We start from the raw sequence: 18,724 nt of genomic DNA, 5'->3' as shown, positions 1-18,724 counted from the left end.
CGCTAGGCAACCGCGCCACCAACGAGCGGAGCGGAAAGAGCGGCTCCCCTGACTTCCGGGGGAAGCGGAACAGTACCGGAAATCTCAGGGCGGGTCAAAGGAGGCGCGGTCTCCGAAGCTCATGGCGGGGTTGTTACTAGTCCCTGGCCGAATTATGCGGCCTCCGGGTGGCCAACTTTGGCGTCTCTTGCCTCGTGGACACGGGCTTTGGGGCCCGGCCCAGGGAACCGCGAGAGTCTTGCTGAGGCAATTCTGCGCGCGGCAAGAGGAGGTGTGGCGGGCCTTGGGGCTCGCTGGCAGGTGCCTGGGAAGCAGGCCTCTCAGCACGGCGATGCCACCACCCCCGGGGTCGTCAGCACCCCCGGGGTCGTCGGGGCCGGAGCAGAAGGGCCACAGAGACCCGACGCACCTCTCGAAGCCCGGAGTGAGTGTATACCTGGAGCTTTTCTGCTCCTGGAGCCTGCTTGTCGTGGCTATCAGCCAGCCCCACCGGCCTTCTTATCCCACTTGGTCATAACCTCAGAAACTACTCGGCCTGGCTTAAAATTGCCCTCGTGCGGCGGGCTTACCTGGGTCAGAGAATCTCATCCTGCGTTTCCCCTGCTTTGCGGGTAGTCCCAGTCCTCCGGAGAGAACTTGAGAACCTACACCCTCTCTACGTGATTAGATACCCAGGCTTGGGTTTTATGTTAGCTTTTGCACCAGAAAAATAAAATGAGCTTCAGGTTTTCTGAACCTCAAGTTTACCGTGATTGCGAAGTCAGAGCACCTTTATAATTTCTGCCACTCGAACCCCCTTCAGATATTTCGTGTATACGTTGAAATTGAAACAAAAAGTGGACGTTAGTTACGCACGGATATGCCTTTTTCTTGGGTTTTTCTCGAGTTTTAGTTCTGACCCCAAAAGAACTTAAGAGCCACTCCCGTCTAATGATAAGTAAGAGAAGTGGGTTTTCGGAGCTGGGGAAGGTTAATGAGTTAGGCCTAGTTGGCCAACATCTTCCTTTTTGGGGACTTGCAAAAGAGTACAAAGAAATAATTGATGTAATTTGCAAGAAGCCCCACTTTTAGATGCCTCTTCTATTTTGAGTTTGTTACTTCTGGAAGCCAGAGTTAGGTTAAACTTCCGCATTTTATTTATTATTATTAATAAATAAGCTTCTTGGGGTGTTTTTCCACATGAACAGAAACTAACTTAGGAACTTTCTCCTGGAAATGAGTGCTTTTGTAATTGTCTGTATTCAGATACCAGAACTAATGGCATCCACAGAAACTTTCAATGTTTTCTCATCCCAGAAACATTTTGCTCGTTTAATAAGATCATCGCCGGTGTGTATATATGTTAAAAACTACTATAATAAATTTAGTATGGTTAAATGTTTGCATCTTACTAGGATTTTTATTTTTGAAATCTCTGCCCCAGTAGCCTGTTTCCTGGAAGTCTTTAGCAATCACATTTGCTATTGGAGGAGCTTTATTGGCTGGTATGAAGTTCTTCAAGAAAGAAAAGATGGAAAGTAAGTGGATATCATCTGATCAGCTCTGAATAAAGTCCTTCCTGGCTATGTACTAGCATGTTTTTTTGTTCTTAAACTTTTCATTTTGAAATAATTTTCAATTTATAGAAGAGTTGCAAAGATGGCATAGAGAGTTCCCATATACCTTTCACCCAGCTTCTCCTAATGTTAACTCCTGCTTTACTATGGCACATTTAGCAAAACTAAGAAATTAAAATTAGCACAGAACTATTAACTAAACTACATAGTTTATTTGGATTTCACCTGTTTTTCCATCAATGTCTTTTGTCAGTTCCAAGATCCAATCTAGGATACACTGCCTAACAATACTAAAAGACTTTTGTGGTCAGATTTGCATGTGGACAGGTGAAGTTTGGAGGGTGCAAAGATGACTAAGATGCAGTCCAGCCCTTGAGGTGCATGACAGGGAAAGACACAGATGTAAAGGATTTCACTAGATAAGATTCTGCCAGGCCAGACAGAAGCTTAGGATGCTCTTTGAGCCAAAGGAAGACCCAATCTTGGGATTTGAGAGGACCTCCTAGGGATCAGGCATAGAAACAGTGTGAGTGGATACTGCAAACCAGTGGGTATCAGCAGAGGGAGAGGCCAGAGGCTGACCATGGATGAGGGGAAGATAGAGCCTGGTCAGGGAATGCCAGGAAGTGCTCTGGATTAGAACCTTGAAACATTTAGAAATTCTTCATAAGAACTTTATATTTTAGTGACTATTCCAGGACTTTTAAGATTTGGTTTAGAAGTTTTAGGTAAATCTTTGAAGTATTGCCTAAATCTTTCTATTATTAACTTTAGAGTCTCTTTTCATGATGTTATACAGAGGGTAATGTTTAAATCTGGGAGTGAGAATTTATAGCCTTTAGAATATAACAGCAATATAAGTTCCATACTGAAATATATGACATTATTGGCATGACAAGCAATATTGATAAGATTTTCATATTCCAATAAGCAATAAGTTCCTTTAGTTTTACAAAGAAACAAAACTGGAAAGCTAAGAAAATAGTGGCAGAGAAAATTCTAGAATATATAAGCTTCTTTGACTTCAGTCTGGAATTTCAAATGCAATGTTAACATTTGTTTTATTAAAAAATTTTATTATGAGGTCAGGCACGGTGGCTCACACCTATAATCCCGGCCCTTTGGGAGGCCAAGCTGGGAGGATTGCTTGAGGCCAAGAGTTAGACCAGCCTGGGCAATGTAGCAAGACCCCATCTCTACAAAAAATTTTAAAAATTAACCAGCTGTGGAACCTGTAGTTCCAGCTACTCAGGAGGATCATGTAAGCCCAGGAATTCGAGGCTGGAGTGAGCTATGATTAGGCTACTGCACTCCAGCCTGAATGACAGAGCAAGACCCTGTCTCTTAAAAAAAAAATTATGAAATAATCCTAACAGTGATACTAAATAATTTAAGAGTGCTTGCTGACGTGATGCTTCATCATCTCCAAATACTTTATGGTATATTTCCTACAACAAGGATGTTCTCCAACATAACCACAATATAACCATTAAAATCAGAAAATTAATGTTGATATGTCATTACTTTTCAATCTTTAGACAATTGTCAAGTTTTGAATACAGTTCAGTCTTCAAGTTTTGCTACTTGGTGTTCTTTATTTTTTTATTTTTTGAAACAGAGTCTTGCTCTGTTGCCCAGGCTAGAGTGCTGTGGCATCAGCCTAGCTCACAGCAACCTCAAACTCCTGGGCTCAGGTGATCCTCCTGCCTCAGCCTCCCGAGTAGCTGGGACTACAGGCATGCACCACCATGCCCGGCTAATTTTTTCTATATATATATTTTTAGCTGTCCATATAATTTCTATTTTTTTAGTAGAGAGGGGGTCTCGCTCTTGCTCAGGCTGGTCTGGAACTCCTGACCTCAAGCGATCCTCCCACCTTGGCCTCCCAGAGTGCTAGGATTACAGGCGTGAGCCACTGCGCCCGGCCTACTTGGTGTTCTTTATAGCAGAAGGATCCAGTTCAAAACCACACCTTGTACCTAGTTGTCTCTTTAGTCTCCTTCAATTCGTAACTGTTTCCCAGGCTTTCATGAATTACCTTGACAACTTTGAAGGTTACAGGCCAGTTATTTTGTAGAATGTCCCTTAGTTTGCATTTGATGTTTCTCCATGATTAGATTCAGTTTGTGCACCTTTGGCAGAAATATCACGAGAGCGATGTCGTGTTCTCATTGCATCTAGTCAGGAACCACATAGTATCAGTTGGCGCATTACTGATAATGTTCAGTTTGATCACTTGATTAAGCTGGTGTGTCTAATAGGTTTTTCTACTGAAAAGTTACTCCTTTGTGTAATTAATATGTATTTTGTGATGTGTATTTACATATTCTGTTCCTCATCAAACTATTTATGTCTTTGGACTCAATGGTTTCCTGTATATTCATTGAATTTTAATCCATATTCTCTTTATTTTGATGTTTAAATTGTTCCAGATTGACCAGTGGGTACACCTTCGAGCAAGCTTCGGTGTCTTTTTGACATCTCCAATGTTCTTTGAGTTCTGCTTTTCTTCTGCTGCAAGAGGCCCCAGGTTTATCTTGTACTATCTCTGCTCTGGCCCTGTGTTTAGCCATTTCTCCAAAAAGCTATTTCTTTTTAGCAGAGAATGATGTTTAGAAGTCAGGTTCTGGGCTCATTTCTCTTGGGGTGTGTCTGCTCCAGGGTCTTCTCAGTGGACAGAGATAGAAAATAGATGTATTTACATCTGTATTTATTTTGTATCTCTCTATATAAAACCATAAGCTCACACTAGTACCTCCAGTGTCATTCCACTACTTCAGGATTCATTCTAGTTTTCCCCTTCTCCATTGTTGACTTTCCTTTTGTAACTCTCTTATCTTTAATATATTTATTTATTTCATCAATCCCCCGTATGTAACTAAGGTCCCATCACCACTGCTCCCTCCCCATGCACCTGTCGTTTTCAGCATGCTCAGGCTTGGACTCCTCATGCCAGGCTGCCCACCTCAGCCTATCTGGGTTCAGACATTCTCTTCTAGGCCACCGTGGCCCCACCCCCACCCCCAGCATGGCCACACTTCATGGCTTAGGACTGAATTGTTCTGGAAGAGAAAAAAATATTTTTACCTCTTTTCTCTTTTCTCACTTTTCTTATAGTGCTTACTACATACCATAGCATTTAATTTGATTTTGTTTTATGCTTATTTTTCTGAAAAGATTTTTTGAGCTCCTTGAAAACTGAAACTGTTTTTTCCACATTTTGTGCCTCCATAGTCATTATATAGTACTGACCATGTATCAGGCATTTGTGTACATCTGGTTAGACTGAACATTTTTTTGGTGTGTATGTTTGTGTCTCTTGAAGAGCTAGAAAAGGAACGGCAACGAAGCATCGGAAAGCCTTTGCTTGGGGGACCATTTTCTCTCACAACTCATACTGGAGAACCTAAAACTGACAAGGACTACCTGGGTCAGTGGGTACTGATTTATTTTGGTTTCACCCATTGCCCTGACATCTGTCCAGAAGAACTAGAAAAAATGATTCAAGTCGTAAATGAAATAGGTAAGAAAGCCATCACTAACTATACAAAGTGTATGTTTACTTAATGTTACTACCTTTTTCACATTTCTTGTATTACCGTTAGGTGGGGTGTTGTAATCATGTGGTTTGCAAGAGCATACACTCTCAGCATTTGGCTTCTTTGTTGTTTTGATTCCTGTGACCTTATTCTCCACCAAAGGAAATATAATTTGATGCTAAATGTTAGATCACTTAAAAATGTCAGTGTGCTCTGGATCTCACTTAACTCTGCTTTTGTGTCCATTCCTGTATCATAGCCTTTTATCACTGACACTGCCGTCACCTTTTCCCCAGTGACTGTGATGGTTAGTCTAGGAAATCTGTGGAATGGTACTGTAGTCAGTGGCATTTTATTAGTACCAATAAGAAGAAAGTGGCCGGAGACAGTGGCTCATGCCTGTAATCCTAGCACTCTGGGAGGCTGAGGTGCGAGGATCACTCGCGGTCAGGAGTTCAAGACCAGCCTGAGCAAGAGGGAGACCCCATCTCTACTAAAAATAGAAAGAAATTATCCGGACAGCTAAAAATATATATAGAAAAAAATTAGCCGGGCGTGGTGGCACATGCCTGTAGTCCCTGCTACTCGGGAGGCTGAGGGAGAAGGATTGCTTAAGCGCAGGAGTTTGAGGTTGCTGTGAGCTTGATGCCATGGCACTCTAGGCCAGGCAACAGAGCGAGACTCTGTCTCCAAAAAAAAAAAAAAAAGAAGAAGAAGAAAGGATGCCTCCTTCTTAAAATGAATTGTTTCAGGATATTCAGTTCTTATTAATAGTTTGCCTTGCCCTTGACATATGGTGGGAAGGGAAAACATTACAAACATTGGATTGAATTAGGAGATGAGATAGCCACATGATGTGATCTGGGGTAACAGCATTTATACACTGGTATTTGACAGGATGTGTATCTGATTCCACTACAGATAATGCTTCTGTATATGGATCTGCTCTTCCTAGAAGCCATCCTGCCCCCTTTCCTGTACTCTTCACTTGAATTTTAAGAGGTCCCTCTGTGTTTCCTTAAAACTTTGCTGTCACACTTACTATACTGTCCTGTCATTGCTGGTTTCCTTTGTCTTTTCCCTTAAGGTATGAATACTGACTAACTGGAACTTTCTTTCAGATAGTATTCCATCTCTACCAAATTTAACTCCGCTTTTCATCACCATTGACCCAGAGAGGGACACAAAAGAAACCATTGCAAATTATGTGAAAGGTATGTCTTACACTTTACATCTATTTAGCTCTTACAGTTTTTGAAATATCAATTCATTTGAACCTCACAATGCCTTGTAAAATAGGAGAAATGGTGTTGTCACCAGTTTTACAGGTGAATAAAAAGATGAAGCTCAAAATTGTTACTGTGGCTAGTCAGTATGTAATTAAGAAACAGAACAAATGAAAATTTTCCTTCATAACAGATAAGTCAAATCCTTTTATGATTTGACTTGGTAGAGATCTGGAGAGAATACTTTCTAACTATTTAAATCACATTCTTAATTTAGTTTTAAGAAAATACATGTAGTTCTGAGATACACTAAAGTTGAAAAATATTATGAAATAAGTACTATAGTTTTCATTGCAGCATGTGAGAAAAAAAATTTGCTTTGCAATTAAGTTCATACCAGGTCAAAATATCTATATCTTATTTTCCAGCAAATAATCCTGATACAGGTATGAGATTCTACTCTGAACTTCTGATAAAGGGCTGGACAGCCAATACTTACCATTCCAAAATAGCAGTTATAACAAAGTTCAGGGCTAAGGGTAAATTCATAGCCTGTATTTGCTGTTATGTTTTTGAAATTTATGTGACTGAGCCAGTAAGAAGTCACTTAAAACATCTGGATTCATCAGACTACTGAAATGATAGCCCAACATTTAACAGCAATTCCTTCTTCCAAAGGTATAGAAGCCTATTTGTGTTGTTTGAGTAAACTCTAAATTGAGAAATTGTTCAGGTTCTGAAAAGGCAGGATGGCTTGTCTTTCTTTTCTACTCTGTGAGTAAGTGAAGAGAAGGATGAATGAAACTTGACATAGCTGCACATCCAAACTTTTTTTCTTAACTGAATTGCTGAAATTGCAGTATTTTTCTAAATACCAACTTAAATTTTTTACAAATGCCTCCAAAATGCAACTAGCAATGATTACATCATCAATCACTGTATGTAAGTGATGTTGGAGAATATTAACATGAGGTTTTGATATTTCAGTTAGGTACAACAACTCAAATGTCTACTCATTTGGGAATATTATGGTTTGGTTAATATATGATAAAAATAATTGCCAGTATAACACATGTTTAAATTGAAGATTGTGTATAATCCACTGAGTTCATTAGGAAATGACTGTGCTATTGCCCAAATTTCTGACAAACCTGCAAACTGTGGACATAAATTCTGCTTAAATATATATAATAAAAACCTCTAAACTTCAAGAAGAAAATATAAACCTTTGTAACCTTTGGTTAGGCAAAGATTTCTTACATACCAAACAATACAAAATTGACAAATTTGGACTTCATTAAAATTGAAAACTGCTCTTTTAAAGGCACTATCAAGAGACTGAAATGATAAGCCATAGACTGGCAAAAAACATTTGCAAATCATGTACCTAATTTGTACTTAGAATATAAATAATATATTAATATATATACATACATGCAAAAAGGAAGAACCCCATAAAAATGGGCAAAAGATGTGATGGATACTTCATTAAAGCCATACAGATGGCAAATAAGAGGATGAAAAGATGCTTAACATCAATAGTCATTAGGAAAATGCATATTAAAACTATAATGAGATATTACTAAACACCTACTAGAGTGGCCAAAATTAAAAAGGCTGATCGTACCAAGTGTGGTGGGGATGGGAGGAGCTGGAACTCCGATATTCTGCTGGTGGGAACACAAAAAATGTACATCCACTTTGGGAAACATTTTGTCAGTATCTTAAAAAGTTAAACATACACCTATACGATCTAGCCATTCCAATCCTAGGTGTTTACTCAAAAGAAATGAAAGCATGTGTCCACACAGAAACTTGTACGTGGATGCTCTTAGCAACTTTGTAATAGCCAGTAAGTGGGAAAAACCCAAACGTCCATCATTGGACGTATTTACAGCCCACTGATTTTCCACAGAGGCACAAAGGACGTTTGCTGGGGAAAGAACAGTCTCTTCAATAAATGGTACTGGGAAAACTGGATATCCATATGCAGAAGAATGAAACTAGACCCTTATCTGTCACCATATACAAAAGTCAATTTAAAACGCATTAAAGATTAAGACCCAAACTATAAGACTATTAGAAGAAAACATCGGGGAAATGCTTCAGGACATTGGTCAGAAAAGATTTTATGGATAAGGCCTTAAAAGCACAGATAACAGAGGCAAAAATAGACAAGATGGTTTTATATAAAACTAAAAAGCTTTTGCACAGTAAAAGAAACAACAGAATGAAGAGACAACCTGCAGAATGGGAGAAAATGTTTGCAAACTATTCATCTAGGGATTAGTATTCAGAATATGTAAGGAACTCAAACATCTCAACAGCAAAGAACAAATAATCCAATTAAAAATGAGCAAATGATCTGAATAAACATTTCTCAAAAGAAGACGTACAAGTGACCAACACATATATGAAAAAGTGCTCAAAATCCCTAGTCCGAAAAATGCAAATCAAAACCACAATGAGGGCTGAGAAGCCAAAAGAAGCCTAGAAAGTTAGTCAGGGCTTTAGGTCTAGCTTAAGAATTTGGGGCTGTGTCCTAAGGCTAAGGGAGCCTTGGAAAATTTTTTTTAACAAGATAGTGCAATGTGTGAGTTAAAATTATTTGGCTTCAAGGAAGAGAAATCAGTTCAAAGCAGCTTAGGTGAAATGAGGGAATTTATTATATGTATTCACAGGAATTTGATGAATTCTAAGAGCAGGAATATCTGGAAACTTAGGGAAGCCAGGAGTCAGTCTGTCTCTGTCTGTTGCTTATACCATCCTGTGCATCTGCTTCATTAGTTTCTCTTTCTCTGTTTACAGCGTTAATTTCTCTACTTCTCCAAAAATAGGGTGGACAGTAGCCACCCTACAATCCTCAAGTTATAAATTATGGTTCTCTGTGGAGGACATTATGCTAAGTGAAATAAGCCAGGCAGAGAAAGGCAAATATGGCCTGGATCTCACTGATCTACTTATTCCTTCCTTACACACTGTTGGTGTGAATGTAAATTAGTGCAGCCATATGGAGAACAGAATGGAGGTTCTTTAGTGTATCTCAGAACTACATGTATTTCTTAAAAATTAGTTTTAAATTAAAAATACGACTTTAAATATTAGAAAGTATTCCCCCCACATCTTTACTGGATAGTCATAAAAAGATTTGACTTAAATGTTATAAAAGAGAATTTTCATTTGTTCTGTGTGAATTCTTTTCCTTTAAATCATGAAGAAATGTTTGGGGACTCACAGGAAGAAAGTGGCGACAGGGCTGCTTTACGACTGATACTGCTTTTTGAAGTCGAGATGGTAGTTTGACTGGCTTCTTATTTTCACTGTTTTTCTCATTTTTTTATTTAGAATTTTCTCCCAAACTGATCGGCTTGACTGGCACAAAAGAAGAAATTGATCAAGTGGCCCGAGCATACAGGGTGTATTACAGCCCTGGTCCCAAGGATGAAGATGAGGACTACATAGTAAGTAAATGCTCAGGTTTTAACCCATGTGCCCCGCTCCCAGATCCCAAATCTTCATACAGCTTTAAATGACTGGCTTCGGAGATGAAAGAAAACCTAAGATTGTTGCAGATTCCTTAGGAATGTTGGATATTTGAAAGGATAATAGAAGCATATTTTTTTTAATTTATATTCACTGTTCTCATAATTCAATTGCCTGTTTTTCTCTTCTAGTGACACACAAAATTATAGGGCAATATAAAATTAGATACTTGGGTACCATGTTGGAAATAAAGAGGAACCATCATTTTGGGGCAAGGCTTATTTTAGTTTAAAAACACTGTATTGGTTCTCTGTGTCCCCAGTGAGGAGGTATAGGAAATTGCTCCTTTTGAGACGCAGTTTTAGGCCATGGGGAACTGTACTTTTTGGTTGAATGAGAATTCTGAAAAGCAAGAGAAAAGACAAAAACTATTGGAAGATAAACTTTTATGAGGTTTATTTGCATTCAATTATATGCCTTGCACAATTAGGTTTTTAATTTATTCTTTTTAATGATAAGGAACAGGAATTCTGTTAAGTTGTACTTCTGAAACTCTTACATTAAAGGAGCCATCTTCACGTTCATCAGCACTGCCCCAGAAGTCTCAGGCTAATGCCCAAGTGACTGTGTTTCTTTTCTTATCAGTGGTTTCACATGAAGCACCAACAAAGGGCATAAGGACCACCCCTGTCCACCCAGTTTCTTCTCAACGTAGACATTTTTCTCCTATCAGATTAAGAGTTGACATTATATCTTAGTATGATTTTAGTTTTCTTCCCTCAATTGTCATATTCTGGTTTTTCTATAATATTGTTTGGGCAAAGCACAAGAGTCTTTCCAGCTGCAAAGCTGGTTTTGTGGAAAGAAAAATGTACAGGACCCTGAATCACTGATCCACCAGCTCCCTGTGGCCTGTCCCAGGTGTGATGTGTGGAGGAGACCTCTCACTGTGGTGCTTTGTCTCTACAGCCCACCGTGGTTTCTCTGTCACCTTGGAACCTGGGACATACTGTGTGCCCCTGTAGCCTGTGGCCCAAACTAAAAGCAGGTTTGTGGCCCCTTTGCCTCAATTAAGCCCACACAGCAATCTTATCTTCCAGGTCTGCTGCCTCAGAGTTAGGGAAACTTGGATTCATTGGAAAAAATGACAAGAGAAAAATGGGCATTTTTCCTTAAGCCCTGACTCTAAAGAAAGTAGAGGGACTCTCCTGTGGTTTCTTGCTACACAAGCAGCATGGGAAGGATGAGGGAAGAGCAGAGGGGCACAGTGGCCCAAGAGGAAGCCATGGAAAAAGAGCTTTCTAGACTTCTTTCCTTTTTTCTATAGAGAGTTGTATTAACTGGTTTTGAGTTTAACTGATGATAAGCTCATCAATCTGACTTCCAGCATTAAATGAGTTTTATTAAATCATTTAAATGCATATATAAACCTAAACTAGGTAACCCTCCCTAGTCTTGTGCTTAGAGCTCATAGCTGTGAAATTAAAAAGAAATTTTACAAATCAAACAGCCTATAAAACTTAAATTTAAGACATTCAGTTAAAGTGACAGGATATTTTGCTGAAACCAGAGTGCTGCTGACCACAGGAATGGGATTTGGGTCAGACTGCTATCAGATGCACAGCTATAGTCAGCTGCCCCTCGGTGTTTCTCTGTTTAAAATACTTTGAAACGTTTGTGTAGCCTGCCTTGATGGGTTGGTGTTGACTTGGCACGAATGTGTCATGTTCATGTTATCTGCCTGTAACCAGCAGTGTACGGCTAGTGATATCATAAACAAACCAAACATAGGCTTGGCACTGAATTTTGTACTCGTAATGCACATAATCCAAAATATGAATATTAATTTTTTTTAGTCTTACAAATTAAAATGCAAATATGTAATTCTTATGGAGACTTTCTGGACCGTCTGGAATACATGCTAGGCCCCATTTTGAGAAACACTGGTCTCCTGCCATAAGAATTTGCCCTTATGGTAAGAATCAATGAGGAACTCATTGCTGTATGTTTGCTAAATCAACCAATAGGGGGAGACACTCTCCAGCTTCTTAGGTTTTTCATTAGTATGACTTCTGTCCCTTGAGGTCACAGCTTTTCATCCACAAGATGATTTGGGAAACTTCTGTTAAGATTAAAGGACCTGCAAGGAGTGAGGGACTGCCTTAAAGGTTACCCTTGAGATGTAATGGATTGAGGTTTTCTGAATCTCAAACAGCAGTAACAAAAGGTAAGCTTCTGCCTTTTGAATGGACGCTTCAGACTGATAATGTATATAAACTGGACATGCCAAACATTTGAAATCCCATAAAAAACTAAATTTGCACATTATTGCCTTATATATAATGCATTATGTAAGTATTAGAAAACACTTTTGAAAAAAGAATACAAATGGCTTTCAAACCTAAGAAAAGATGTTCAGTTTCATAATAAAAGAAATGTGAATTATATAACAAGATGCCATTTTTCACCTATTCGGCAATAGTCAGAAAGTTTGAAAATATATTGTCAAAATTGGAAAAACAGGAAATACACTGTTGAGTGAATTTAGAACAGATGATTTCGTGCATTGTTGATAGGCATTAAACTGATTCATACACCCTCTTCAGAGGGCAGTTTGGCAGTTTCTCTCAACATGTAAGGTAAAATACTTTTTAGGTCAAAGAGTCTACTTTTTGGAATTTATATACCCTGCAGCATCGTTTGTAAAGAAAAAAGGCTGAAAACCAGCCAACTATTTTTTTAAAAAACTATTATGTATGTATTAATACATTAAAATGTTCAATATATTGTTAAATGAGAAAAAAGTACTGTATGTTATCACTTATATATGAAAAGAAATAGGTGGTGATGGATGTATACACACAGTAGGGAATGCAGAAAAGTCTCTGGAAGAATAGAGAAGGAACTGTTGGCAGTGGCCCCCTCCAAGAAGAAGAACTGAGGGAATCTGGGAGTCCAGAATGGGAGGAAGGCTTTCCTTGTATGTGTTTACTGGATATTTTTTTTTTTTAATGTGCATGTATTACCTTCTCAAAAAATAAAAAATTATACAAAAAAAAAAACCTTGCACATTATAAAACCTGAGTTGCTGCCCTCCAGTAGAATTAGAGATAGTGGCAACATGGTGGTAACACTTTGAAATTGGGCAGATCCCAGATTTTAAGATTAGGTCTGGCACTTACTAATTATATAACTTCCCCTCTCCAGCTTGTTGTATCATTTGTAGAGGAGGAGGATACCTATCTCATGGGCTACGATGACACATGAAAAAACTTGTCAATAAATGCTAGTTTCTCTTTTTCTATACTAGGAAGTACTAGAACTTGGAAGATCTCTGTATTAGAATAAATGTAAATTTGCTTTGCTCACAACCCAAAGGAGTATTGATAAGTGACCACCAATAGGTTTGACAGAGAGAAAGCAATATTTTTATTGTGTACTAGAAAGTAATTTATATTAAGAACACTCAAAAGATAGTCCCACACACCGTAAGTCTGTTTTTTAAGGGAGAGAGAACAGAAGAGAAAGAATTGAGAAAAGGAAGAAATAGGGAGAAAGAGCAGTGTAAGGTGTAGCGTACGGCTTAAGGAGAGAACTGGAGACTTAATTCTGATTTCTGTATCAGATGCGTGGAGAAACTTAGATCCCCTGTCTTGCTCCTCTAGTAAATTATTTCACGACACATGAAATCACCAGCTGTTTGGGCTCTTGCTGTACATTCTTTCCTTATGTGGGTAGGCAAGTGGCACTTTCCATTTGCTAGCTTCTCATGAATGTGTATATATAAAAAAATAATAACCTCACGCACATATAATGTGTGCTGGGATATATTTGGGGGAGTAGCTCCAGTTTGGTATGTGTGATCACATTCCTGTCTTTCTTTTTGTCTTGCCAAGTAGCATTCAAGCCTGCAATAAATTCCAAGGACTCTTAAGTGACAAATCTGCTTATTTAAAATTGGATTTTGTGGAAGCATCTAACTAAAGAAATTGATGACTAATCTAAATTTAAGTTAAGAAGTTTGCCAGGAAAATGGATGATGCATTTAAGATGACTCCTTAGGGGTACAGCAACTCTGGCCCCTGAGGATTTGCTTTCCAGGCTTTGCTTCAGATACGATTGCTCAGTGCAGTGTGTGTAAAAATTTCCCAGGGGAGAAAAGCGTGTCTTTTCTTGTTTCTGTTTAATTACTAATATCAGGACTAAATATTGTGTTAGAATTTATAGATTATTTAATTATACCAGTGATTAATTTTCTGGTTTCCTCTCATAAAACATGGTAAACAGAATTTAGGCAGTAATGAATGACAACCAGTTCCCCCTAAAACATAAAGCAATATACCTAACAACTTACTAAAGAAAGTAATTTTTCATCAACACTTTTAATTCCATGTGACATCTCTTTGTGCTGTGGGTAAGGGGTCAGATGACACATTTTACTCAAAGTGAAAGTGTTTCCAGATAAGCATTGCTGTATTCCACAAGCACTGACTGTTTTATGAAGGCCTGCAGCAGACGTGTCTTAAAACATGGATTCTTTTTCTCAGAGAGTGTGTGTAGATGAGTGTATTAAGGATTGAACCACAAGAATTCCATGTTCTAGCTGATGTTATAAGTAATAGCCAGTGCAGATTTTCAGAACACAAAGGATTATAGGCAGTCCTTCAGTGTAAATGTGCTATAATGAGCTTAGGCCCATTCCATAAGTAATAGATGCTACAAAGGTTATTTGAGCAGGAATGTAAAGTTCTCTTATCCTGCGGTATTTATTCAGTAAAATAAGCAGTTTATTTTGATAATAATCTTTTTGTTATACCCCCTCTTTTCTCTGCAGGTGGATCATACAATAATAATGTACTTGATTGGACCAGATGGTGAGTTTCTAGATTATTTTGGCCAGAACAAGAGGAATGCAGAAATAGCTGGTTCAATTGCTGCACACATGTGGGCACACAGGAAGAAGAGCTAGCCAAGGCCACGTTGCCAGAAGCAGTATTCTCTTGCTAAAGAGGAAGGAAGCTTTGTCTCCCGTAGGAGCCAATATATACATGCAACCTACAGAATGACCTGTGGACCTTGAGAACATCTCCATTCTGGATGGGATGTTACCCTGGGGTTCAACCAAAATAGATTCTTGGAAATGTAAAAAGTACAACCTAAAGTCTTTCAAATATCTGCGGTGAGACCAGAAGACCAAGATAAAGTGCAGCCAGTGAAGAGTGGACTTGGTGGAAGGACACAGCCGGGAGAGGCACAGCCAGTGGTCTCCCCTCGTGAACAGGCCCTCCAAGCAGCTCTGCTCTCCAGCATCTTGGACCCCTGACATACAGGTTGTGGGACTGAATTTTGCAGAAAAGAGTGTGATTTCCATGGCGCTTTGGCTTTCCGCTTGAATTCTTTGGTCGCTGATAACAGTCTAATTAGGTTCTCTACCATTCACAGTTAATCTTTACACTTGAAAGCATAAGTTTAATCTTCCTTATTAATGAATATCACTGTCGGGTTTGCCTTTGATTGCGCTGTCAGCAGGTGTCAATTTGACTAATGAAGAGGGAATCTATTTGGAGAAAACCTTTAGTCCAATTTTTCTAGGGGTCTTTGTTATGAGTTTTAGCTAAATGATGTGCCAAGTTTTCAATGACATCCCAAGTGGAAATAAGAGAATATTGATCATGAGTGTGATACAGAGTACTTTTCTGCATATAGAAGATTGCACTTTGTGTAAAATAAAGGTGATTGAGTTTTGCAACTCAAACAAGCATGACCTTTCTCAGGGGTGAGGAGTGGAGTGGGTGCCTGGGTGGCAGCACACAGCTCTCAGGGCAGAGTCCCACAGACTCCAGTGGGTGGGTAGGTGGATGCTTGTTGAAATGCAGGTTCCTAGGCCCGGAGCTAAATTCACTGAGTCTGGGGTGGGATGCGGAGACCTCCATTCATAACAGATATCACAGGTGACTCAGATGCTGGTGGTCCAGGGACCACACCTTGAGAGTGTTTTGAAGGGAAATAATTTCACCCATCTTTGGTGTGTCAGGAAAAAAAAACGATTGTTGAGTGATAGAGTGAATCTTGGCTTTTGTTTCTAAATGTAACTGCCCTAGATATCGAGGCTTGACTGTCACCTTTTCCACCTGAAGCTGCTGTCCTGGGGCAAAGTTCTCTAAAAGTTTTTCAGTAAATCCTAAGATGTAGCAAGTATAATGCCTAGTCAGACAACAGATTCTTTTTATGTATCAGTTATGTTTTTACATGCATATAAATTGGTTTTTAAATTCTCAATACTTATGTTAACCTAAGTATTTATATCAAAGTAACAGTATGTGAAAAAGAAAAATTCTATAGCTGTTAGTGGCTAATCATGTCCCCCAAAATTCGTATGCTGAAGTCCTAATCTCAGCACTTTAGAATGTAATTGTATTTGGAGATAGAAACTTTGAAGAGGTAATGAAATTAAAATGAAGCTGTTAGCATAGAACACCAATACGACTTGTGTTCTAAAAAAATAGGAGTTTAGGACGCACATATGCACAGTGAGGAGACCACATGAAGACAGAAAACAGCCATCTGCAAGCCAAGGAGAGAGGTCTCCAGAAGAAACCAACCCTGCTGACACCTTGATTTTGTTTCTTTTTAATTTTGGGGTTTTTTTTTTTGAGACATTGAAAGCTCTGTCACCCAGGCTAGAGTGAAGTGGCATCATCCTAGCTCACAGCAACCTCCAATCCCTGGGCCCAAGCGATCCTCCTGCCTCAGCCTCCCACGTAGCTAGGACTACAGGCACACGCCACCATGCCTGACTAATTTTTTTATTTTTTGTAGAGACGGGATCGCACTGTGTTGCCCAGGCTGCTCTCAAGCTCCTGGCCTTAAGCGATCTTCCCACCTCAGCTCCCAAAGTGCTGAGACTACAGGGTGAGCTACCATACCCAGCCTGACACCTTGATTTTGGCCCTCCAAGCTCCAGAACTATAGAAGAAAATAAATGTCTTGTTTAAGCCACCCAATCTGTGGTATTTTGTTAAAGTAGCCCTAGTACACCGATACAATAGCCTGTTCCTTAATAAACAACTACAAGATTTAGTTTATATAAACCACTCAGAAGTAGTTGGTCTGGATTGGAATGACTTTCCTAGGAATCTTGTGAAGAAAGTGAGGAATTCAAGGCTGCAGTGAGCTATGATCATGCCACTACACTCCAGCTGGGCAACAGAGTGAGCCCCTGTCTCAAAAGAGAAAGAAAGTGAGAACTTACAAAAAGACTAGTCTTATTTAATAAGAGAGATATTAAATATCTCCAATGCCAAACGTTTAAAAAGATGGTCTGTTCTAAGCCACCAAACATTTGTGCGGATCTCTTTGCAGCAGGCTTGCTCTTAGAGAAAATCTGGTCTTCATTCTCAGCTGCTACAGGTTAGAGCCTGTGTAATGATCCAGAAAGGGAACAGCAGCTTTTGAAGAAACCTTTTATTTGCTCTTCATTTCTGTGTCAAGTTTAAGGCTTAAAATCAGGATGTTAGAAGCAGGGAAGGGGGCCTCAGAATGATGTCTTCCAAGTCTCCCTATTTATGCATGCAAGGGGACAGGGGACAATCCTAGAGAATTAAGGTGCAAAACTCAGGTGCCAGTTTCTAGTTATGTCCCTGCTTGTTCCACTGCTATAGTGTGCTTATGGTGACCACGTGAATCCAGCCAAAACTAGGGGGGTCCCATGTGCCAGTGGACAGCCTTTCAATTGTGAATCAGAAAATCAAAATCAAGGCTGCCTTTCAATGGAATATGACTTGCAGATATTTACCGGGTGGGTTAGAGTGTTTTCACAAGACTCCAATAGAATTTGTATTTTAAGAAATGCCATTTGTTTATTTGAAAATTGTAAGAATTCTGTCAGTGCAGTAAGCACGAAAGTACTTAATGCATCTGGCTGTTCATGAGGCAGCTGATAACTTACGTGTAACAGCTGAGATTTACTGAATACCAGTAAAACATTCATGGGAGTCAAGAGACTAACATGAACCTAGTAAAACTATTTGAAATTGTAAATGCATCTGTATACTTTAAAATAGCTTTTATCATTTTTAAATTTAAGGTTAAAAGAAATTAAAGTTTTCAAATCATCTATAATCTCCCAAACAACTTTGTTTTTGTTTTTATCCTGCATGTAGCACAATTTAAATCTTTATGTGCATGTGGGTGAGCTACCTTTAAAAGACCAGTTATAGGCCAGGTGTGGTGGTTCATGCCTTTAATCCCAGCACTTCGGGAGGCCAATGGGGGGAGGATTGCTTGAGACCAGCCTGAGACCTCGATTCTATAAAAATAAGTAAAAAATCAAATTGAAATAAATAAAAGAGCAGTCACCCATGCAAGCATTTTTTATCCATTTTCTTTATACCTGTAGTGATGAGTTGTATTACTCTGTAATGACATGGGTGGTTGTTTCTATTCATTAATGAGATGCAAGTAATAACCTCTTTAGCCATGTGTTCCTTAATAACACCTTTAGAAATTAAGAGGTAATTATTTTTTGTTTTTTCAATGTATTTTAAAGTTTCTTGGTTTTTCCATAATTATACCATCCTCAGTAGAGAAAATTTTAAATATACAGAAAAGTTGAAGGAAGAAATTTTTAAATCACGATTACTCCACTACCAAACAACAATACTTTTTTTAATCTTCAACATTTTAAAATTAATCTTTTATTCCAGGAATTCACAAATTGTTCCTTTAAAAAATTGGATATGACAGATCTAGCTGTCTCTTCTCCCCGACCCCATCCCAGATCCCTGCTCAGAAGTAACTGTTCTTCAGCATTTGGGGTATGTGTTTCCAGAGCATTTGTAACCCACTCAGGCTGTGTTTCTAGGCTGCGTTTTGAAGACTAAGTAAAGGGTGTTATTACCATGACACAGAGTACTGCTCA

General features: G+C 39.0%; 1 protein-coding gene across 1 annotated transcript; it reads left to right on the top strand.

The window, feature by feature from the left end:
* The first annotated feature begins 116 nt into the window (after positions 1–116).
* On the top strand, positions 117–15,614 carry SCO1 (synthesis of cytochrome C oxidase 1). The gene is made up of 6 exons (XM_069483252.1): positions 117–424; positions 1,427–1,517; positions 4,882–5,079; positions 6,217–6,309; positions 9,667–9,782; positions 14,639–15,614. Exons 1-6 carry the CDS (start codon positions 122–124, stop codon positions 14,771–14,773), a joined length of 936 nt encoding a protein of 311 aa, XP_069339353.1. The 5' UTR covers positions 117–121; the 3' UTR covers positions 14,774–15,614.
* The last annotated feature ends 3,110 nt before the right edge of the window (positions 15,615–18,724 follow it).

The sequence above is a fragment of the Eulemur rufifrons genome, chromosome 9 (assembly GCF_041146395.1).
Source record: "Eulemur rufifrons isolate Redbay chromosome 9, OSU_ERuf_1, whole genome shotgun sequence".
Lineage (NCBI taxonomy): Eukaryota > Metazoa > Chordata > Mammalia > Primates > Lemuridae > Eulemur > Eulemur rufifrons.
Note: the sequence above shows the minus strand (reverse complement) of the source record. Positions and strands in the feature narration are given on the sequence as shown.